Source organism: Pieris napi, chromosome 18 (genome assembly GCF_905475465.1).
Source record: "Pieris napi chromosome 18, ilPieNapi1.2, whole genome shotgun sequence".
Lineage (NCBI taxonomy): Eukaryota > Metazoa > Arthropoda > Insecta > Lepidoptera > Pieridae > Pieris > Pieris napi.
In genome coordinates, this window is record NC_062251.1 from 7,211,734 (window position 1) to 7,236,061 (window position 24,328).

Below are 24,328 nucleotides of genomic sequence, written 5' to 3' on the forward strand. Positions count from 1 at the left end.
TATGAAATCTACAGTTACTATGAATACATCCTGGGCGATTAAAAACATAGTGATTGTTTCCTTAACACAACAATTGTAAATAATAATAGTTATTGTATATAATAGATATAATTCTTCCCAAAATCTACAAATGCAGTTTGTTTATAATAATATCTCATTAACATTCAAACTGCTGAACTTATTAAGATAAAATGTGGAAGAACATAGTTTCAGTTATTGTTTCCTGTTCTTGAGGTAATGTTACTTAACCAACCATTATTTCATACTCCATTTGTCTTATTTTTTACATTATTCATAAAATGCTTCATTCCCCATTATCAAATTAATTTTCAGGTAAATAATATAACACTTTAATTAATTAAAAGATAAGACTTTAATAAAACTTGTCCATTTGTGGTTTTTTTAATACTTTTATTTGTCTTATTAGCTTCTCTTTTTCTGAAAATAAAATATTTTAGTTAGTACTTTGATCAATAGGTAACTTTAATATTAAAAGTCTTTACTTAATTCTAAACTTAAAAACATACTTAATTTGTCACTTTGCTGCTTATTGTCAATTAAAGTTTTTAATAACCAAACAATGTCAGTAACTCCCAAGGGACTTGAATTAAAACTTCTCATTAATTAACAATATTATAATAACTTCTCTAGTATATTAACTTAGTAAATAATTTTAAAAAAATCTGCTTACCATTAAGTACTTAGTATTGCTCACTATATTTTATATTTCCAAAGTTCATGAAGTAAAAATCCACTTTATTTGATTAATTTAAATCAATATTATATCATAAGCTTCTATTATAATTACAATAAAATATATTTAGAACTTCTAATTATGTTTATTAGTGGCTGCTTTCTCATCTGAAATATACAAATAAAATATACAATCATTTTACTTTGTGATTACATAATATATGCAATATTAAATGGTATATGTATTTTTCAAATTAAAGAACAATTTCATTAGCTTACATGCAATATAAATAAAAGATATCCAATATAACTAGGATTTACCTCTACTAATTTGCTGATTTTCTTGATATTTTCATATTTATCTGTGTCTATTATGTTATCCTCGCGTTGATTCATAGAAAAACTAAAACTCTTAACTTAAAAATATTAACTCTAGTTTAAATTATTATAATTACACGAGAACGTTAAAAAAGACAGATAACAAATTAAAACCATTTCGTTAAAACGTCCAAAATATGACATGTTTTTAAAACGGTAGCCATTAAAGATGGCAATAGTTGTACTGAAATATTGCAAACAGCAGCTTTTGAGATCACGCTAAAACATGGCGGAGAAACGCCGTTTTTTCTACACTGCCGAAACATTAATTGGCCGTTGGCTACCGAATAGCGTAAGCGTTAATGTGTGTCTTTTCGTAGCACTGTCATGGCGTCGCTTATTGTATCCCGACTCACGCCTTTAGGGCCTAGGCTACCGACTGTCGACACGAGCTGTCATTTTCATACAAATTTAGTTTTCGACTTTCTACATACACTACTGTTAAGCCATCTTGGCTAGACCCCCTGGAGATGGTGAAATGCTAAGCCCCTGTTGATGCGGTCCTTCCATGATGGAGCAAGCCGTATTCACTAGCGTATGGAACTCTGAGCTTGACGAGTTCGAGTCGTGCATTTGATTGCTACTGGACATGTGTGGGTGCCTGTATTTATTCAATTTTATTACACACACAAGCACAGTATAGTTATAAAAATGGAAGAGTCAGTTGATAGAGGTCACACACATTTGTAAGTTTATTTAATTTAAAAATCTTCGACAACTTCTTATTGTTTGGCCGTGTACAAGGTTTTAAACAATGCATCAAAAATTTATAAAAAAAAATGTGCGTGTACTAGTGTACACACGTTAGAAGTGAAACTTCTTTATGACCCTATTTTTCGAAAAATTATCTATATGCAACTAACTTTACAGAAATTGGTTAAATAAAGTTAAATTAGATAAAGTTTAACAAAAGGCTTTTAATATCACAGACTTGAATACTGTTAGTCTATGGAATGTAAATTTGGTGCCTTCAGCAATTATTATAGAATACATTACTTATTGTCTATGATATATCTGGTTTCTATGATTTTGCTCTGTGTAATATATAAGCTTACTTCCTTTTTCGCCTTTGTCTGGTTAACATTAAAATATAATTAACAGTGATTAATAAAATACTCGTTTCATTTAACAAATACAAATATGTAATACAATTACTTCATTTTACCTTATTACCACTAAGATTATTACAGAATTTCATAAATTGTAATAGAATTTTTTGTATCATTGTTATAGTTATTATAAATTTTTGTTTTGTTATTAATGGTTTAGAATCTCTTCGAATCAATCGTGGTAGGGACAAGAAAAAGACGCGCGTAACGGTCAAATGTGACGCGTAACCGAAACATGTGACGCGTAACCGAAAAATGTTACACTAAATTTTTTTCCAACCGCGATAAAGAAGTTTCACTTCAAAATTGCCAGAATTCACTTCACGTGTATTAATTTACACAATTATATAAAGTACGTCATACACTTAAATACACTGTAATATACCTAAGAACGTAAATTTCCATAGGTTATTTAAATATGTTATTCTACAAAATTTCATTTCTAATTCATCTTAAGGTTAATAAAAAGCAGACGAAGAGACGAGGACGCACGGACGTGTCAAAGGACATTCAAAGTACAACTTGGTGAAGAGGTAATAAAAAAAAATTGTGCGCAATTTTCTTCAAGGACGGGTAGAAACCGTCGACATAGCTCAAGCGTTTAATTATTACGTCGCGCAATTTTTGGAGATTCTTGACTTCCCCCCTCCCATGTAACGCGCCGTAACGTTTTTCTGTACCCAAGTACAGTAAAACGTTTCGTGACCACCTAGTGACTCTTTATACCTAAAAGTTACCATTATGTGGTGTAAAGTACGAGTTTTTTTCTAATAGGCAAGTAGGTGATTAACATTGCTTGACACATTTTTGGGTCTAAGGCGGTTTCCCCACTATGTTTTCCTTTAATCAGCGAGTGTTAAATTTAAATGCGCACACGCACAAAACTACTGCCACTGCGCATATATAATATTGCCCGCGTTGAAATATCGTAAAACGTTTCAATCATGAATGCAATATACATACCGATGATGTTTTTTCCTTGTAATTTGTCTAGCTTCATTAGAGTCAGAATCCGATATATATTCCCCGTCCGTATCCATATCCATTTTTGACGCTGTATCTTTGGCACACGATAGATCCTAAGATATTAAAAAATATATTTAAAAAAAAAGAACTGAATACTGCCTCACAAACCATTCCCATACAGTTTCACTATCGTATTGTTTTTATAATCAACTCAGGTGGTTGCTTTTTACTTCAAATTACACAAGAAATGTTTTTCCTAAATATTTTTTTATGAAACGAGCAGGAGGCTCAACTGATGTTAAGTTGACACTTTCCATGTCGGAGGGCTCGCGAGTGTGATACCGGCATTTTAATAATTGGAGTATAATTGGCGTACGTTTCTTGAAGGACCGAAATTATATAATAATAAATGTTTTTTCCTTCGTAACATGATTTCATGTTTACATGTCTATGATACAAGATTAGATTTAAAGTAGCATGTTTTATATTGAAAAAAAAAAAAACGGCGTAAAGTGTATTAATTTAATTAAAAAATAAATCAGTGGCGCTACAACCTCTTTAGGTCTGTGCCTCAGATTTCTGAATCTCTTTCATGATAATTTTAAAATCTAATAGGCAAGTAAGTGATCAGCCTCCAGTGCCTGACACACGCCGACGACTTTTTGGGTCTAAGACATGTCGGTTTCCTCACGATGTTTTCCTTCACCGTTCGAGCAAATGTTAAATGCGCACATAGAAAGGAAGTCCATTGGTGCAGCCGGGGATCGAACCTACGACCTCAGGTATGACAGTCTGTTTTCTAAAACTATTTTCATGTTATATAACCATCTTTGATTTTATTAAAAGTTTCAAATAAAATAATATATTAAGTACCTGTGGTTCGTCTCTGGACAGTATGTGCGTGTGCGTATGCGCAGGAGGGGCCGAAGCGGGACGGGCTGGAGGCGAAGCTCCACGTTCCGGGCCTCGGCTGGAGAGCCCTAGGCGACGAGGCACAACTGGAATACATGTTTCGTCAATCATAACAACAAATAAATATAAAATAGGGGGCCTCATAGCCTAGCGGTCTTATTAAGTGGCAGCTAGGTGAGGGGTACCGGGTTCGATTCCCGGTTCGAGGGCAAGTTTTAATTTAATTTAAATTTGTTCTCGGCCTTTGGGAGGGTTGTGCGGTACCGGGCGAGTGCTTACCGTACATGGAGGACACGGTCGAATTTCTAAGGCAAGCACGAATTATAAAAAATCCTATACTTGACGCTGGCTAATGCACAAATCGTGCCAGAGCCATAAATATAAAAAAAAAAAATATATATATATTTTTACAGGATTTAAACGCGTTTATTTCCTGCAATAAGGTATAAAACCCTCCCCACTAGAATAAGCCAATTTTGATAATACTTGAACTGTCCCCTCAATTGAAAAATCATCTCGATTTAACTTTAGTGTAAATTATGGGCAAACATACAGTAAATAAATTTGGAAGCCCAAGTCCATCATCATATAATTATCTAATATATAAAATTCTCGTGTCGCGGTGTTTGTAGTAAAACTCCTCCGAAACGGCTTGACCGATTCTCATGAAATTTTGTATGCATATTGGGTATGTCTGAGAATCGGACAACATCTATTTTTCATCCCCCTAAATGTTAAGGGTAGTCCCCAAATTATTTTTTTATTTTTTTTGATATAACAAATAGGGGTTGATCGTAGAAGGGTGACAATTAAGGGTTGTATTTCTGTATGTTGTATCATAAAAAAATAAAAACAAAAAAAATTTTTGGTGAGGACACTCCGTATCACTTAAGGGTTTGAAGTAGTCGATTCTCAGACTTACAGAATATGCAAACAAAATTTCATACGAATCTGTCGAGCTGTTTCGGAGGAGTATGGGAACGAACATTGTGACACGAGAATTTTATATATATAGGGATAGAGAAGGGATATTGATAAACTCATTTTTGAAATCAATAATGATTTTTTTTTTTATAGGGGGGGCAAACGAGCTTGCGGGACGACCAAAAAGGGCAGTCTACGCAGCCCATAGACACCCATTTTTAGTGGGTGCGTTGCCGGCCTTTGAGGGAGGAGTAGACTCGCTTTTTGATAGACTATGAATTATATGTTTAAGAAAAGTGCCTTACCTTCAAATGGGTTATTAGTCCCCGGTGGTCCATCACCAGAGGGCGGCACAGTGACGGGTTGTCGCGGCATTCCAAAGAGTTCTTCGCGCCTAGCGTTGGGTTGCAATAGTTGGGGCTGATCAGCCAATGGCAGGGCGTCTTGCATTGTCACTGAAAATACAATAACTGTGTTAACCTTCTGAAACAGGATTCTCTCACTCACACATACACATTTATATTATGGAAATATACAATTCTGTACATTAATAATGGAAAACACACACACACATACAAACAAAACGCACGCGCGAGTAAAGGAACGGCAACGGACTTTTGGTTTAAAAATAATTTATTTAAATCAACAGAGTGACAGCACTTAATTAAGAACTAAACAATAATCAACTTAATATCTATTTCTTCATGCATTTATACATTCAGATTTACTTAGTAAGTATTGGTCGTTGCTGACGCACGACCTACATTCGGCTTAGTGCTAGCAAAGCATATATTAGTAGGGTTGGTACTCTTAACTCCTCCCTCCCTAAGAGAGAAATTATCCGAAGGGGCTAAAGGTGACTTCGGAGAATTTCTTTTATTGCAAATAGAATACAATTTAAACTTTAATATTATAACAATTACTATTATTACTACTATAAAATAAAGAACTAATGTCCATACACTTATGTTATGTGTCACCACACTTTCCACTACTATTTCACTATTGCTATTTCTCACATTATTTAACATTTCTTTTACGTCACTGAAGTCCACGTTTGTCAAATCTAACTTTTTATCTGCCGTTGCTAAATCTTCCTGAAGTTCGGGAATCACCACCAGTGGCATCTGTATATTCACATCCGATACATTGTTTGTTTGACCGAAGATCGTTCTACCAATTTGCATGTTGCACCCTTGACTTGGCGTCACGATGTAAGTCCCCAGTAAACTGAATCGACGGACGTCGTTTCTGCAGTGTTCTGACAAAATTATTTTATCTGCTGTGAATATCAACCAGCTATTGTTCATTATCTTCTGGATTTTTAGCTTCTCAATTCGTATTTGATGTTGATGACATAGGCTGTAATTATTCTTTATTAACATTAATTCCTCGATACATGTTTCCTCATTGTCTGTTGCCATATTTTCTTCTGAACATAAGTATTTGTTGTCTTCTATGCTCTCGCAAGGGCTCAACACATTTCTGTATTTCAAACCATTCACCAAAAGGTAAGGATATTTAGGAATAATTGTGTAAGTTTTAGAGGATTTTGTTATAGGAATGGGATTACCTTGTAATAGTTATACGTTTCTGATTCTATCAAAGGAATTTCTAATACAAATACTAATTTATTCTTATCAATATAAGACTTTAATATAATATTACGTTCTAATTTAAGTAAGTTGTTTTTTGTTACTGGATAAATTGTTTGTGCATGTTTTTCTATCACTTTAAAAACACCTAATAACTCTGTAGAATTAATAATAGATTGGTGTAAGGTGTGCAATTTACTAAATGCAATAGCAGTTTCAATTTCTTGTATGCTCTCATAAATGTAACGAAAGTTATTTAGAATCTGATATAAACTATTCATAGTACGAATGACATTACTAATTTTAATTTCTTTTTCGACAACTTTATCAAACTCATTTGTTTTAAAATGTAAATTTTCTATATTATGATTCATTATCTCGGAGATATTGGCTAAAGTAGCAAATGCTTTGTGCATAGAAGATACTTTAATTTCCGTCAAATGTTCTCTATTACTTATCTTACTAATTTCCTCATTAAATTTAATAGCATCTTCTTCATCTAAATTTCCAGTTATGACTTTTATTAAAGAACCTAAAGGACTAAAAATAGCACGTTTCCTCATACTATATGGAAGTAACTGGTGAAACTTATTTTCTACTGTTTTAATTAATGTATCTATTTGAACTCTTATTACAACTAATTCCCTATCTAAGTGATTAACCGTTATTAATTCATTTAATTTATTATATAGTTCTATATTATTACTTATTTGTATACCTAAAGTTTTAATGTCTACTGTTTTAAAAACTGTCCAATAACTATTCTTCATTACTGCTACTCCAAATTTCATTGGGATGATTCCTGGATTCTGGTCCATCTTTCGAAGTTCCAGGCTGTGGACTTGGCTCTCTACTATCAGGAGTACTAGCCATGACCTGGGGAGGACGTTTTATATTTTTAGCAGCTACTCTGGTTTTTCTTTTATTCAACTCTACCGGTACAATGTTACGATTCGATTTTTCCACTACTTTTGCTTTCTCATAACGCGGCATTTCTTTAGCTTTTCTTGTTCTAGTAGTTTTCATGAAAATAGTATCACCTTCTTTAATATTAGATATTTCTTCACCACCTCTCTTGTTCCTAACTTTAATCTTATTCTCTTTTAATTTGTCCGCGACATATTCGTAAAGAACTTTTAGACGTTTCCTATTTGACACTGAATTAGCGGTAGCACCGTCGTCTGAAATTTCTACCAGTTCTATCGGTTCCTCACATTCTGTGTCAGAGATATCCATTCGATTTTCATTTTCTAAATCAGACAATGACATATCAGGCTGAGGCCTAGGGTTTTTGTTCCTAACTGTCACAAACTCGTCATTAAGTTCTTGTATTACTTGTTGAAATCTTTCGTCATTATCGTCAATATTAACCAATGTTGAGTCGAGGTCATCGTCAATGGCATTAATTCTTATTCTAGACGATTCATTATTCTTATTCGGTATTGTTGTGGCTATCATATAAAAATTTCTTATCTGTTCATGGTTCGAACTATCCGAGTTCGATTCACAGTTATATGAACAAGATGGTTTAATATTATCAGTATCAGTGTAATTAACGCGTCTTGAACTGGCTGTTCTCATCGTAATATCGGTATTGGAGGTCGATGGCATAGGCAATTCTTGGTATTGTAATCCATTGTTCGTAAAATGCCGACGCTGCTGTGACGACGACTGTTTTACTGGTGACCTAAATACCGTGTTATAATTGTTTTGATTATTTAATGTTCTATCATTTCTAAATTGGAAATAATTATTATTTAAATTATTTGAACTATTTTGATAATTTTCATTCGAGTTCATTTGAACGTTATGGGTTGGAGAATTAAAATTATTAACTTGTCTTGGATGAAAATTCCTATTTTGGAACGAATTAAAATTATTATAATTAGGTCTAAAATTTTGATTGGACCTTGGGTTCTTATTATCGTAAACCGTTTGAAAATTTTGTTCTTCCAACACGGTTTTTAAAGCATCTTCCAGCGTGGTAACATTACGTAATCTCACTAATCTTACAAGGTACGCTGGTAAATTAAATAAGAACACGTTTAATGCCGAATTATTATATATCGCTTGTTTGGCCTGTCTTATTTCGGGGTTGTTAATAGTTTCATTAATTTTGGAGAATAAAATACTCCTTAAATGTTGGACACGATGACAGAAATCTAAATGACTTTCGTTCCTATCCTTTTTTAGAGAATCTAATTCCATAGCCAGACAATCTTCTGACCTTGGATCGCCAAAGTGTTGGCTTAATAATAACTTAAGGTTATCCCAAGTATCTATTTGTTCCCGTTCCCCAACTAGACTTGCGGCTTCCCCGGATAATCGACTAGTAATTACGTGAAACAGATATTCATTTTGTAAATTGCCACCTTGAAATGTCCGTAAAATGTATTCGCATTTCTTAATGAATAATGGTAATAATCTAGAATCACCATCAAAAACAGGAATAATTTTTACCATTTCTACAGGTACTCTTACGATATTTTCCATTTTGAATATAAAAAAAAATTACCTATAAAATAATTATTTAAACCTAACTTCTATTAACAATATTTTGATTGTTTAATAAAAATATTTTTCCGGCGTTTTCCAATCCGAAATAAACGTATAACTAATACAAGAGGAAAACAAGGAAAGTCACGGGAAGTGAAAAGTTTTACTCACAGTCCTGTAATCTTGACCATGCTCCTCCGGGATACTGCTAGTTCTTGGCTGCTCTTCCACCGATGCCGTGCTGTCCTTAACTTATTTATTTGTTCGGCGATCTCCGTTAAAACGTTAAAACGTACGTTACCCGGTTGGTACTAGATCACGTAAAAAACGCGGTATAACTTCTTCCAGGCAACTATGGAGATCCTACCGGCTGCGCCAGTAAAGGAACGGCAACGGACTTTTGGTTTAAAAATAATTTATTTAAATCAACAGAGTGACAGCACTTAATTAAGAACTAAACAATAATCAACTTAATATCTATTTCTTCATGCATTTATACATTCAGATTTACTTAGTAAGTATTGGTCGTTGCTGACGCACGACCTACATTCGGCTTAGTGCTAGCAAAGCATATATTAGTAGGGTTGGTACTCTTAACTCCTCCCTCCCTAAGAGAGAAATTATCCGAAGGGGCTAAAGGTGACTTCGGAGAATTTCTTTTATTGCAAATAGAATACAATTTAAACTTTAATATTATAACAATTACTATTATTACTACTATAAAATAAAGAACTAATGTCCATACACTTATGTTATGTGTCACCACACTTTCCACTACTATTTCACTATTGCTATTTCTCACATTATTTAACATTTCTTTTACGTCACTGAAGTCCACGTTTGTCAAATCTAACTTTTTCTCTGCCGTTGCTAAATCTTCCTGAAGTTCGGGAATCACCACCAGTGGCATCTGTATATTCACATCCGATACATTGCTTGATTGACCGAAGATCGTTCTGCCAATTTGCATGTTGCACCCTTGACTTGGCGTCACGATGTAAGTCCCCAGTAAACTGAATCGACGGACGTCGTTTCTGCAGTGTTCTGACAAAATTATTTTATCTGCTGTGAATATCAACCAGCTATTGTTCATTATCTTCTGGATTTTTAGCTTCTCAATTCGTATTTGATGTTGATGACATAGGCTGTAATTATTCTTTATTAACATTAATTCCTCGATACATGTTTCCTCATTGTCTGTTGCCATATTTTCTTCTGAACATAAGTATTTGTTGTCTTCTATGCTCTCGCAAGGGCTCAACACATTTCTGTATTTCAAACCATTCACCAAAAGGTAAGGATATTTAGGAATAATTGTGTAAGTTTTAGAGGATTTTGTTATAGGAATGGGATTACCTTGTAATAGTTATACGTTTCTGATTCTATCAAAGGAATTTCTAATACAAATACTAATTTATTCTTATCAATATAAGACTTTAATATAATATTACGTTCTAATTTAAGTAAGTTGTTTTTTGTTACTGGATAAATTGTTTGTGCATGTTTTTCTATCACTTTAAAAACACCTAATAACTCTGTAGAATTAATAATAGATTGGTGTAAGGTGTGCAATTTACTAAATGCAATAGCAGTTTCAATTTCTTGTATGCTCTCATAAATGTAACGAAAGTTATTTAGAATCTGATATAAACTATTCATAGTACGAATGACATTACTAATTTTAATTTCTTTTTCGACAACTTTATCAAACTCATTTGTTTTAAAATGTAAATTTTCTATATTATGATTCATTATCTCGGAGATATTGGCTAAAGTAGCAAATGCTTTGTGCATAGAAGATACTTTAATTTCCGTCAAATGTTCTCTATTACTTATCTTACTAATTTCCTCATTAAATTTAATAGCATCTTCTTCATCTAAATTTCCAGTTATGACTTTTATTAAAGAACCTAAAGGACTAAAAATAGCACGTTTCCTCATACTATATGGAAGTAACTGGTGAAACTTATTTTCTACTGTTTTAATTAATGTATCTATTTGAACTCTTATTACAACTAATTCCCTATCTAAGTGATTAACCGTTATTAATTCATTTAATTTATTATATAGTTCTATATTATTACTTATTTGTATACCTAAAGTTTTAATGTCGACTGTTTTAAAAACTGTCCAATAACTATTCTTCATTACTGCTACTCCAAATTTCATTGGGATGATTCCTGGATTCTGGTCCATCTTTCGAAGTTCCAGGCTGTGGACTTGGCTCTCTACTATCAGGAGTACTAGCCATGACCTGGGGAGGACGTTTTATATTTTTAGCAGCTACTCTGGTTTTTCTTTTATTCAACTCTACCGGTACAATGTTACGATTCGATTTTTCCACTACTTTTGCTTTCTCATAACGCGGCATTTCTTTAGCTTTTCTTGTTCTAGTAGTTTTCATGAAAATAGTATCACCTTCTTTAATATTAGATATTTCTTCACCACCTCTCTTGTTCCTAACTTTAATCTTATACTCTTTTAATTTGTCCGCGACATATTCGTAAAGAACTTTTAGACGTTTCCTATTTGACACTGAATTAGCGGTAGCACCGTCGTCTGAAATTTCTACCAGTTCTATCGGTTCCTCACATTCTGTGTCAGAGATATCCATTCGATTTTCATTTTCTAAATCAGACAATGACATATCAGGCTGAGGCCTAGGGTTTTTGTTCCTAACTGTCACAAACTCGTCATTAAGTTCTTGTATTACTTGTTGAAATCTTTCGTCATTATCGTCAATATTAACCAATGTTGAGTCGAGGTCATCGTCAATGGCATTAATTCTTATTCTAGACGATTCATTATTCTTATTCGGTATTGTTGTGGCTATCATATAAAAATTTCTTATCTGTTCATGGTTCGAACTATCCGAGTTCGATTCACAGTTATATGAACAAGATGGTTTAATATTATCAGTATCAGTGTAATTAACGCGTCTTGAACTGGCTGTTCTCATCGTAATATCGGTATTGGAGGTCGATGGCATAGGCAATTCTTGGTATTGTAATCCATTGTTCGTAAAATGCCGACGCTGCTGTGACGACGACTGTTTTACTGGTGACCTAAATACCGTGTTATAATTGTTTTGATTATTTAATGTTCTATCATTTCTAAATTGGAAATAATTATTATTTAAATTATTTGAACTATTTTGATAATTTTCATTCGAGTTCATTTGAACGTTATGGGTTGGAGAATTAAAATTATTAACTTGTCTTGGATGAAAATTCCTATTTTGGAACGAATTAAAATTATTATAATTAGGTCTAAAATTTTGATTGGACCTTGGGTTCTTATTATCGTAAACCGTTTGAAAATTTTGTTCTTCCAACACGGTTTTTAAAGCATCTTCCAGCGTGGTAACATTACGTAATCTCACTAATCTTACAAGGTACGCTGGTAAATTAAATAAGAACACGTTTAATGCCGAATTATTATATATCGCTTGTTTGGCCTGTCTTATTTCGGGGTTGTTAATAGTTTCATTAATTTTGGAGAATAAAATACTCCTTAAATGTTGGACACGATGACAGAAATCTAAATGACTTTCGTTCCTATCCTTTTTTAGAGAATCTAATTCCATAGCCAGACAATCTTCTGACCTTGGATCGCCAAAGTGTTGGCTTAATAATAACTTAAGGTTATCCCAAGTATCTATTTGTTCCCGTTCCCCAACTAGACTTGCGGCTTCCCCGGATAATCGACTAGTGAAACAGATATTCATTTTGTAAATTGCCACCTTGAAATGTCCGTAAAATGTATTCGCATTTCTTAATGAATAATGGTAATAATCTAGAATCACCATCAAAAACAGGAATAATTTTTACCATTTCTACAGGTACTCTTACGATATTTTCCATTTTGAATATAAAAAAAAATTACCTATAAAATAATTATTTAAACCTAACTTCTATTAACAATATTTTGATTGTTTAATAAAAATATTTTTCCGGCGTTTTCCAATCCGAAATAAACGTATAACTAATACAAGAGGAAAACAAGGAAAGTCACGGGAAGTGAAAAGTTTTACTCACAGTCCTGTAATCTTGACCATGCTCCTCCGGGATACTGCTAGTTCTTGGCTGCTCTTCCACCGATGCCGTGCTGTCCTTAACTTATTTATTTGTTCGGCGATCTCCGTTAAAACGTTAAAACGTACGTTACCCGGTTGGTACTAGATCACGTAAAAAACGCGGTATAACTTCTTCCAGGCAACTATGGAGATCCTACCGGCTGCGCCAGTAAAGGAACGGCAACGGACTTTTGGTTTAAAAATAATTTATTTAAATCAACAGAGTGACAGCACTTAATTAAGAACTAAACAATAATCAACTTAATATCTATTTCTTCATGCATTTATACATTCAGATTTACTTAGTAAGTATTGGTCGTTGCTGACGCACGACCTACATTCGGCTTAGTGCTAGCAAAGCATATATTAGTAGGGTTGGTACTCTTAACTCGCGCGAGTTGGCGTACGCATTACTCGGGCGCATTAAGGCGTCATACAACAAATTACAAGTGTGAAAGTAATGAAAAGAAGCGTTTTATTGTATAGAAAAAAGAAAAAAAAAAGAATACATTCTGACGGATCTGCATGTCTCAGCATATAAAAAATATTCACATTAAATAATACTATGTATTGTATCATCGTAAACGCTCCACCCAAATGATAAGTAAGAGTCGTGTAATCTTTCTATTTATCGTACATATATTTTTTACTGGCCATCTTGACAGTTTCAAAGTTTGTTTACGACTGATAATACACAATAGGTGACGGTGGTGCGTTTAGTAACTGAGACCAAATTTAACTTTTTTGGCACACGTGTAATGCAATTATCAATAACAAAGGCGAGACGGCTGGTTATGACCTCAGGTGTCTTTCTTAGAAATTTCGGCACGTCAAAAGGTTAGTTTTGTATGCTGATTATAAAAACAATTACATTTAAGTATGTCGTTGATGTCTCAATATGAAAATATTTCTTCGTAAAGGGCAACTAAAATTGCTCAATTCCAGTCAATACTCGTCAACTATGACGTCACGACTGCATCAAGCAATTTACGGCAACGGCAACAAGCATCAATACTCCGCAATACAGTATTGAGCGACATGGCGCAACTTCATCAACTAGGCAATATTGTCCTACACGAGCATTTCAGTATTCGCTCGCTATGGACGACATTGTTCTTGCTGCGTCGGCTTGTAGCGCTTTTTTATATTAATCAAAAACAAAAAAGAAAGAAAAGGAATAGGCGTATCTGGGTTCGATCGTTTTTGGCAAGGAGGCCGCAATTTTCATTGTGTAAAGAATTAGATGATATATTATTCAAAACTTTACTAGAATGTCACGAACAGACTTTGAATTACTTTTGAATAAAGTAATTAGAAATTATTATTATTTAGACCTCTCGCTGTCCCCGCGGAAGCAGGACGGCAAGCCGCAAAACAAACAAGTGCGAATGAGACATATACAAAAATTGCTAGGAATTTCCAAATCCATTGGATATTCATCAATTCGTATCGGCGACATTGAGCGATATGCACCAACTGATAGTGACCGGTTTATCTTGCAGTATTGTAATCATCTTGTACGATTGTAACGATAAATGCCTACTCCACACTGTATTTACGAGTAGTTTTAAAGCAATTGTGTATGTAACGAGAGACAGATCTGGAGGCCTACCATGACCTGTTGCGAGCTCATTGACAACCTAAATTGAATGGGATTTCTAATTTAAACCAAATGAAATTAACGGTCCAGTTTCGGTTTGTTTCCTCGAAATCATATTATGATAAATTGAACCTAAATCGCTTCGCCGGCAAATATAACTTTTTTTATCTAGCCTAACTTAAGACTAACGTGTATGTTTAAATCTTTATAAATCGAATCGTCTGAAAATATTCATTATTTTTTATATTTAATTAATAAAGGTTTATAATATGGACTATTTGTGTTTTGTGTTAATTTCGAGTTAGTTTTTATTCGTCCCTGAAGCTGTTTATATAAAAGGTACCTTAATTAATTTTACGTTCTTCAGTCTTCTTTATGGTTTCTGTTTCTGTGTATTGCTTCTTCGTGCCCGGAAGTTCTGGGCACAAAGTCTATGAGTGAATATTCATTTTTACTCAAAGAGAAATTTTCAGTTCTAGATCTCTCTTAAGACAATACCTTATAAATCGTATCAGACGAAATATGCCGAGAATGCTATTATGCGCGGTACTATTTGCTTTCACTGCTATCTCGATCGCGACATGCTACAGACGTTTGACGATTGTCATTGTATGTCTATAGTCTATGAAAACTAGGAATAGACAAGCGATTCCTTTTACAACAATGTTAAGGATTTATTATTTTGTTTATGGTAAACCAAAATGTATTAAAACAATACTTAATGAGATATAAAATGTATGCCCCCAGAACAATTATTTCGAGAAGAAATTCGGACCGAAGGACCTGTGTCCGAAATGTGCTTTGACATCTAAGCCATTAAACATCTCATATAAAAATAGTTTTTATTATAGCAAGAGCAGTAGGCTCACTTAAGAGATACCACCCACCATGGAGACTCTCAATGCCAGAGGGCTCGCGAATGCGTTGCCGGCCTTTTAAGAATTGGGACGCTCTTTTCTTGTCCCTAAGTCAAATTGGTTCGGAAGTCAAAAGTCTACGCGCATAATATTATATACCTTGCATTGCATTCTTCGTATCATTATGCAGTCCTTGACTCTAAGACAAGCGTTGTATCGGTTGAGTCATCATTTGCTATCGGCTCCAATCTTATTGTTCCAGTCAGCTACCGAATGCGTAATAACGGGCATTAAGTGTTTAAAATTTTGAAAAATTTATGATTATTTATTTATTTTTAGTTAAATAAAAATAAGCCTGTTGAGACATATTAGAATCACTGAAGTATTTCAGAAACAATTCTACTCAAGGCTCTTCAAGAGATTTTCCATGTATTCATAACTATAGACATAAAATCTAACAAAAGAAATGAAAGATAATTTAGAAAAATAGTTATCTCCTTGAAATATAATCGCTCCTAATTGAATTACATAAATCGGTTTACGACAAGTGGAAAGTGCGTATGCAGGGCATCGTGGCCTCTACATAATTGACTATAATATGTAAAATACTATGTACATATTTGTCATAGCTTTCAGTCCAGAATAATGAGTCGGGGATCGATTTGAACTATTTTATTTTTATTTATTATTTTATTAACACGTCTTCGTTGCATTAACGTAATAAGAATTAAACATAATTATATGAAAAGGAGGGCAACTTATCGCTTTCGAGCGAACTCTTCCAGGCAACTACTGTGAAAAAAATGTATTAATTTAGATAACGTAATCAAGAAGTGTAAAAATACATAATACATATAGTATTAAGACTAAATAGGAATAAAAAAAACTAAACTAAAAAAAATAAAAGACTAGTTTATATACTATGCTAAATATTAGGTAAACATAACTAATAAGGAGTATATATCTCATTCCATACCTTTATACAGGACGTCCCAAGACTATTCGACATCAAGATAAAGTACTTTAAAGTTATTCCTTTCTTTCAAAATAGTATCTTGCTTAAGAACAATTATTATTATAATATGTCGATTGGCATCAAAAATATGGTGTTTTTTTCACATTTGAGTCGGTTCGATTCCCAGACAAGACAAGTAATTTTTAGAAAATTATTAAATTCAGTATCATAATCATACTTAGGTACTTTTCAAAGTAAAGTAACGTCTTCTTTCAGCAAAATATCCTATTATATATATTTAAGGTACCTACTTTATACTTCTGGATATCTATGTATTGTTTTGTCAATAATTTGCGTAACTGTGTATAATTTAAAATTACTGTAGATTATGCGTAAGATCTTGTATAGGCCAAACAATTGTATTTGCATTATAATTCACGGGTCCCATGTTGGTCAAGACATCAAGTGTTCGTCAATTGTTTTAGTCAATAGTAATGCTTGCATGATTATACAATAACCTTATGAAGAAGACATGTAGTACTGAAATTATTAAACTTAGTTATACAGTAAACGATTGCTTAAGTTGGCGATGTAAGAGTGGTGGAGAGTTTTTGCCAGTTCTTGCCCGATGTACGCTCTTGACTTGCGAACTGGTAGTAAATGTAAATTTAGAATCAATGTAACATCTTTGCTGTTGACGTTAAGATAAGAGATTAAGAGCGCATTGTCGCCCAACGTGGGACACGATCCCACGACCCTGATTCTGTTGACGTTAATAAGTGTACTTGTTTACCTAAATGAATAAGTTATTTTGAGTTTGAAACCCCCTTATATTACAGTACTCTTATAACGCATTTTCATATTACCTTTCCCTCGCAATATATTTATGAAAATATTATGTATGTATGTACAAAAATAGTGATAAATTTACTAGAATAGAACATACGCACAATGTTAATACTTGGAACAAAAGAAGGCTGCAATTTCCTCGTACTAGACTATCTAAAGTTAGTAATTCTTTTTTGGGAAAAGAGATACTCTTTAATAAAATCCCAGAGGCTCTTTTATCTCTGCCTTTTAATAAATTTAAGAAATGTATTAAAGAAAAGCTGTGTAAAAAGGCTTACTATATAGTTAACGATTATCTAGTTGTTGTTAAAAGTATTGCACAATAATACTGAAGATAATTACTGTATGAAACCGTCTCTCGAGAAATATATCGAAATAAAAAAAATATACCGTCAAAACGGTATATATAAAACCTCAATTTGTATGAAGCATGTTCAGCATTATGTTAGATTACTTTTAAATCCGCACATATGTACATCCACTTTCGTTTAAGAGCAAATATGACTTCGGTCACGAAAGTGAAAAGTGGTTTTTGGAGTCGTGACGACTTTGATTTATGAGCTTTTTAAGTTTAAAATCAATTACGCCTTTCGTTTTTCGTCCACTTTTAGTTTCAATTTTGCCATGTCATTATTTTTCGCTTGTAAGTCCGTCAGACTAGATCTGACATGCGTTTAATGATATATACGTACAGCCTTCACAACACTCGTACTTCAGCCGGGTAATTCAGAAATGAAATAATGCACATTAGGGTAGGTCAATTATGAAAGGAAGTTAATTTTTATCTGTACTAAACAGATACAAACCTATTTCGATAGAAGTATTTCTTTAAGAACAAAATTTACAAGCTCGGTTTCAATATTTATGGAAAAGAACGGCTGTCATATTCATATATACGTATAGAAAACCGACTCGTAGTATTTACGATTCGTATGTTATAAAAGAGGTCCGTACCAGGGTCACATAGAACAAACTACGTAATGCTTCTTTTGCTTTTACCTCTTCGAAATTAAAAATTAAATAATTCTCAGTTATCTGTAAGTTGAATCTTCAACATTAGTCTCATAGTGCCTGACGTGGCTTTCCAAAGGCTCAACTGTTCTACATACAAGTAAGCCGTCTACGGAACTAACGTTACTTAATAGGAAGCCAGCAAAAAGTGGTCGTACTTACGCAAAAACCATACTTTTTCATACCAAGGGTCACGGTCTTAAGTCATTACTGTTCGTCTCTTCCTGACAAATTGTTTTTCGCTGTGATGAAAAGAGACAGTTTTAGTACAATATTTGTGTTTATACTTATTATGTACTCCTACTTATAATAATTGTTATTTGTTAGCTCTGAAGCTGTAATCATTAACTTAATGTAAATTTAAGCAGATTTGTTAATTTGTTAACCCAAAACCTACGTCCAGCAAAAGTAAGCAAAGCTCTCAAAACTAATAGTACATAAACGTATTAATATTTGTAGGAATCCTCGTAAATGATGCTTAATCACCAAATAAGAAAATCAAAGGAATCCCCTCCCCCCCTCTCCTCCTATAACTACGTAATACTTGAAGGGATCCTCAAAGAAAAATCATTGAAAATGTTCTATGCCCTAGAAAATATTAACTACTGTTGGAAATATTTTTCTCAGAAACATAAAAAACAGTTATAAGTAAGGGTAATGAGGACTAACCGTTGGTTACGGATAGGCTGATGAACGAGGTAGTCGACACGTTAGTTTTTGTTATAACAACTTACAAGTCTAATACTGTGTTTATGGGAGATGACGCCATTAGAAACCTACACCAATACAATTCAATTAAATCACATTTATGTTTAATCGATCTTAGTAATTTAAAAATGGCGTCAATTGAAGAAAGTTTTGGAAGAAGATGTAAAGGGGGTTTTTTATATCAGCGTTTAGTTTTTCTTACATACACATATTGATATCACTGGGGGAAGATTATGAATGAAGACATACATAATAATAGATAATTTATTGTGTAAATAAAAGGGTTAACGTGTTATACGACATATTATACCATAGAGAGAGATAATCAGCCTTTTGTGTCTGACACATGTCTATACAACCGTCAAAAGACTTATTCTCTAAAACTTTTTTTTATGTAAAGGATGCAAACAGACAGAAAGCTCACCTGATGTGATGCCGATGCCCAAGGCTCGCAAGTGCGTTGCCGGCCTTTCAAGAATTGGTACGTTATTTTCCTGAACCCGTAGACCGTTGGACTCTTAGTCGAATACTTGCTTTACGTCGAATGTTTATTGATAGGTATGAGGAAGTGTTTGCTGCTCTGTCTCTCTCAGTTTTAGTTAAAATAAGTTGTAGGGCGTATCAATTCTTACATTCTCATTCACTCTGGCATTGAGTGTCCATATCACGTAGCATCATGTGAGCCTCCTGCCCGTTTGCCCCCTGTTCTATAAGAAAATATTGTTATATAATATTGTTATATAATATTATTATATAAAATGCACTATTTATTTAATATTTTATCTTTAAAAAAAGGGTGCGTGTACTTATGTACGCGCGTAAGAAGTTATACTTCTTTGGCATTATTAAAAATAGTTTTTGATTGCATGCAAATAATTAATTACAATTAAATAATCAAAGACTGGAAAAGGAGTCATTAAAGTCAATAAAGTTCAGTATACATTTGAAAAATTAATTAAATAAATATTTATTATTATTCTCTTACATTAAACAAATAAAACACTATTTATCTTTAAAACATTTTCATTTCATTATACTATTTATTTTTAAGTGACTCTAATGTCTTCATCAGAATTTCGGTTTGTAATTTTAAATTAATCATTACTTGGTTGTGCATCTACGAGGCTTCTCCAAAACTGCTTTCTGCAACAAATAAGAGAATATTAATTTAAGCTCTGTCCATGCAAAAGTTAAAATTTTGTATAATTCATATTATAAAATTTTTAACACATTTATATTATTATAGTTATATAAATGTGTTAATAATATAATTTGTAGCACATGCTACAGACCTGAATAGCAACTTTCTTTTATTCTATTTAGAGATAGAGATAATTTAAATATAATACCGGTGTCTTCCTAGTAGGTTTCTTTGGAGTTGTTTGGGGATTCTTGTTGTTCAGTTCGACATGATTTTCTTTAACCTTTCTTTAATCCTACAAAATAATGAAATTGTTAAGTTATGTTGTCACTGTTGTGCACACCTTTGTTTGGCTTTTTTAGTATTCAAGTTATGTCAAAACTGATTTATTACCTTGTCATTGTTGGCTTTATTTGATTTTGGGATATCAATTGTTTCCAAAATGATTTTATTTGTAATATCCTGAAATATATAAATAACATCTATTAATTTAAGTATCATGGTGAGTGGTTCGCACTCAGGTATTAAGGTGTATTATACCCACTGTCCATTATAAGTGGGAATGGGCTCACTTCTGGCTGGACAGAGTTTCGGTACTACAAGTGCAACATGGATGTTTTGAGGTATTACAATATCTCTAACTACCCTGTAGGGGAATAAAGTACTGTTGTGAGCATATACCTATGCTTGAAAGGTTGAACCTTGAACATCACCATACATCATATTTATAATTAACATTCCTACCTCGACACCATCACAATCAAATTCATTGAAATCTACTTCAAACCGTTGCGGTATCATCTCTGCCATATCCATTGTGTCTCGAGAAGGTGATGGTGGCTTTGTTCCACCTCCAGTTTTTGATGCTTCACGGCGATAAGATGACAACTCTTTTTTTGTATTCAATTTAGTGCACTTCCACTGATTCATCAATTGTTTTTTGTCTCTTGTCCTTATATTTGCTAGATGAAATCTGAAAAATTACATGTTTTGATTAAATAATGTGGTCATTTATGAGATGCAGGTACTTATTAAAATGTTTACTTCTCTGTTATATCGCTCCAAGCCTTCATTTTCTCCTTATTAGTATTCGTGCTTAAATCTTTGTTCTCAATTATTGATATATAGGGTCGTAGAATATTTCTAAAAAGTTGCTGTAACAAACGCAATAAACAAAAGCAATGAATAATGGTTCATGTTTCAGTTTTAATCAACAATAATACTCGATAATACATACGGATAGTTAACCTCAATTGTATTGAAGCACTCAGGAAGGTTAGCACAGTTTTTTCACAAATATTTTATATTATTTCACAAATATTTTGTATAATGAAAATAACTAGGTATATAATTATTATTTTTAAACAATAATTAAAACTCCTATATTTGTTTAAAAGGTAAATGTCATTGTCAGATGTCAATTGTCATGGTCATTCAAAATTCTTGTTAAGCTGCTAAGCTAGAATATGCGTGAAGTTAGCTTCACGCATATTCTATTTCTTTTTACTTGTAGTTTGTCTTATTCCCATCTCGCTCGCGCACGCTATATCACACTGCCAATTTTGTGTCATAGGTGCGCGCGCAATCGTAAAATTTCACTCTCATCAATTTTTCATAACGCGCCTAAAGAAGTACAACTTCAAAAAGTTTCATAATTACTAATTATAATAAAGCGACGTTTTTTTACTAAATTTTCATGTAAAACACCGTTTTTAATATAAATCAATTAACTTACATTTTTCCTTAACTCCATCAGACTCTTTGACAGTCTTCAGAGAGGACAGAGATAATTTGGCTTCCAACTCTTTAATTTTCTTCTTAAGCTCCTCATTTATCTTGACATATTGTGAGGCGCGTATATCACCATCAACAATATTCTTTTTAATTGATAGTTGGATTTTATTTGCTCTTGCAGCGTATTTGAGTGTGTTGTATGTGTCTTCATATGTTATATTTGATGGGGATACATTAGCGATCATAACTGTCTTACAGTTGCCACCAAGACTGTCTTTAAGAAGACGAGTCAATTTTGAATCTCTAAAAAGTTACACTATTATATGTAAAGATATTTGGACATTCCACCCAACTATTTTCCTTGAGCAGTCAACATTGCAATAATTACAATTATTGATGACAATCTACTCAATTTGTTCATAGAGAAAATAATTGAAAATTGGATTTAATAAACTCACTAATGATAAAAACACCAAGAATATTATATTGTAAAATACTTATATTAAACATACCTGTAAGGAATATAATTGCTTCCGTCAGCCAATTTGTTGATACAATTACCAAGTGACAAGAGACTTTTATTAATATTAGCACCTTCTTTGAACCGGTCTCCTTTACAACCAGAAGCTGATGCGCGCTCACTACCAGCAAGATCTATCATAGATAATTTTACCATACGAAGCTGGCTGCTAATCTTATACCGCATTTTAACATACACCTTAAACAATTTTTTTCACATTTACTTACATTTTCGAATAAATCTAAGGTTAATATAAAAATTACAGTATTTATTTAGTCTTTTTGTTAGACAAATATATTAATAATTTTAAAGTACCAAAACTTGCATAAACAAACCTGAAACACAGCATGACTCCTAGAGCTTTCGGCATTAGCATCAGTAGGATGTTGTGTTCTGTTTTTATTTCCATCTTCAAGCACGTTAAGAAGCTCTCTAGCTGTTTTAATGGAATGAAGGCTGAGACCAGCTACCATCACGCCATTTTTTGAGTCTTCCCGAAGTTGGAGTGGAGTAGAAGAAGGTTTAAGCAGATCATACACATTTTCATTATAAACCTAAAAAGGCAAAAAAGGTTGCAATATAAAGTAGTAGCATTGAAAAATAACGCTTACTAGGATACTTACCTCAATATATGACACTCCAATATCAAAATCTCTATCCTTTTTGAATGAATAAATTGTGTAAAACAAGTGCTCCATTGTTAAATAAGTAATACCAGGATTCTCTTGAGTTCCAATCATAGTAAACGTTTTCCCAGCCCCAGTCGCTCCATATGCAAAGACTGAACAATTATACCCCTCCATTAGAGATGAAATAATCTCCTTTGTTGTGGTTTCAAATACATCTTGATTTGAGGCTTCCTGACCACAAACATCATCGAAGACAAACTTTAACTCTTTGTTAGCACGTTTCAGGAAGTTCTTGTTAGGCTGCTGGACCCCCTGATAAAAGAGAGGTCTGGTTTCTTCCTTCGGGTCAAACACTAACATTTTGTCATCAACAACGTCTACAACAATACGATTGTACGACTGCATTTCTTTCATATTTAAGGGACGAACCCTCACCACTACTTTAATATTAGCAGACATGTTTTGTGTGGACCCGGTTTTCGAGGGAGCAGCTACCGAACCCTTTTTCGCGCCCAAGCCAGGGCCTTTTTGCAGTCCCACCATCTTTATATCAATCACAAGTCACACACATTTAAGTTATTAAAAACTTTAGAAACACTTATAATATACTGTTTAAGTATCTAAATATACTAAAAAGTACGTTAAAATTATCAGAACACTTTCTCACGACATTCATCAATTGGTTGCCGTTCGTTAATCGTTTGATTTGAAAATAATCGAAGGCACCAACCGTCAAATTTTAAAACTGATATGACAAGCGATGCTATATACAATATACCAGGCACAGACTACTAAATTAATTAGGCTAGTTGGCTGCGACATTTATATTTCTATGCATTGATCAAGTACATGTTATATCTGTGGTTACTGGCTACTTAATTTTTTTTACCTTAGGTGTATAGTCCTTTTCATGAAAGAAGTCCCCCAGACGCAGCGCTGTAATCGCGTGACGTAATGTTCTCAGTTATGGGTAAAAAAAATTACCTATTTTACATTTAGCATATTTTATTTATCAAATATTACTATTTTCTGCATACTTCGATGAAACAATATTTCTGTTTTGTAAAAAGTATATTTTTTTTACTTATATAAGCGGTGTTCTACCTACTTACAAGGATAAGATGAGAAAATAGGGTAAAGAAAAGCAATACAATTTTTTATTCAGAGTTTTAATGA

The 24,328-nt window shown here is 33.1% G+C and overlaps 1 protein-coding gene across 3 annotated transcripts; it reads right to left on the bottom strand.

Moving 5' to 3' along the window:
• Positions 1-1,125: 1,125 nt before the first annotated feature.
• On the bottom strand, positions 1,126-23,987 carry LOC125058198 (kinesin-like protein KIF18A). 3 transcript variants are annotated; one of them, XR_007118335.1, is made up of 9 exons: positions 23,147-23,985; positions 22,859-23,077; positions 22,516-22,721; positions 22,005-22,306; positions 19,553-19,835; positions 18,583-18,662; positions 5,288-5,437; positions 4,020-4,144; positions 3,159-3,259 (listed from the first exon to the last, which is right to left on the bottom strand). XR_007118335.1 is itself a non-coding variant. In XM_047662238.1 (6 exons), the coding sequence occupies exons 3-6, from the start codon at positions 5,430-5,432 to the stop codon at positions 1,513-1,515; spliced, it is 546 nt and encodes a 181-aa protein (XP_047518194.1). In that variant the 5' UTR covers positions 5,433-5,437; positions 18,583-18,662; positions 19,553-19,829; the 3' UTR covers positions 1,126-1,512. The 3 variants fall into 3 exon arrangements, 2 of the variants coding, with proteins under 2 accessions (XP_047518194.1, XP_047518193.1); XM_047662238.1 differs by lacking the exons at positions 22,005-22,306; positions 22,516-22,721; positions 22,859-23,077; positions 23,147-23,985 and adding an exon at positions 1,126-1,672 and having other exon boundaries at positions 3,144-3,259; positions 19,553-19,829; XM_047662237.1 differs by lacking the exons at positions 3,159-3,259; positions 4,020-4,144; positions 5,288-5,437; positions 18,583-18,662; positions 19,553-19,835 and having other exon boundaries at positions 21,928-22,306; positions 23,147-23,987.
• Positions 23,988-24,328: the final 341 nt, after the last annotated feature.

Bases quoted from the DNA above. Each gene is read 5' to 3' on its own strand.
- LOC125058198 (XM_047662237.1), bottom strand. From the start codon at position 23,695: ATGGTGGGACTGCAAAAAGGCCCTGGCTTGGGCGCGAAAAAGGGTTCG. The intron at 22,722-22,858 runs GTTTGTTTATGC...AAATTGTTTAAG, and splicing joins GGAGTCATGCTGTGTTTCAG to GTGTATGTTAAAATGCGGTA. The intron at 22,307-22,515 runs GTATGTTTAATA...GTAACTTTTTAG, and splicing joins AGCAATTATATTCCTTACAG to AGATTCAAAATTGACTCGTC.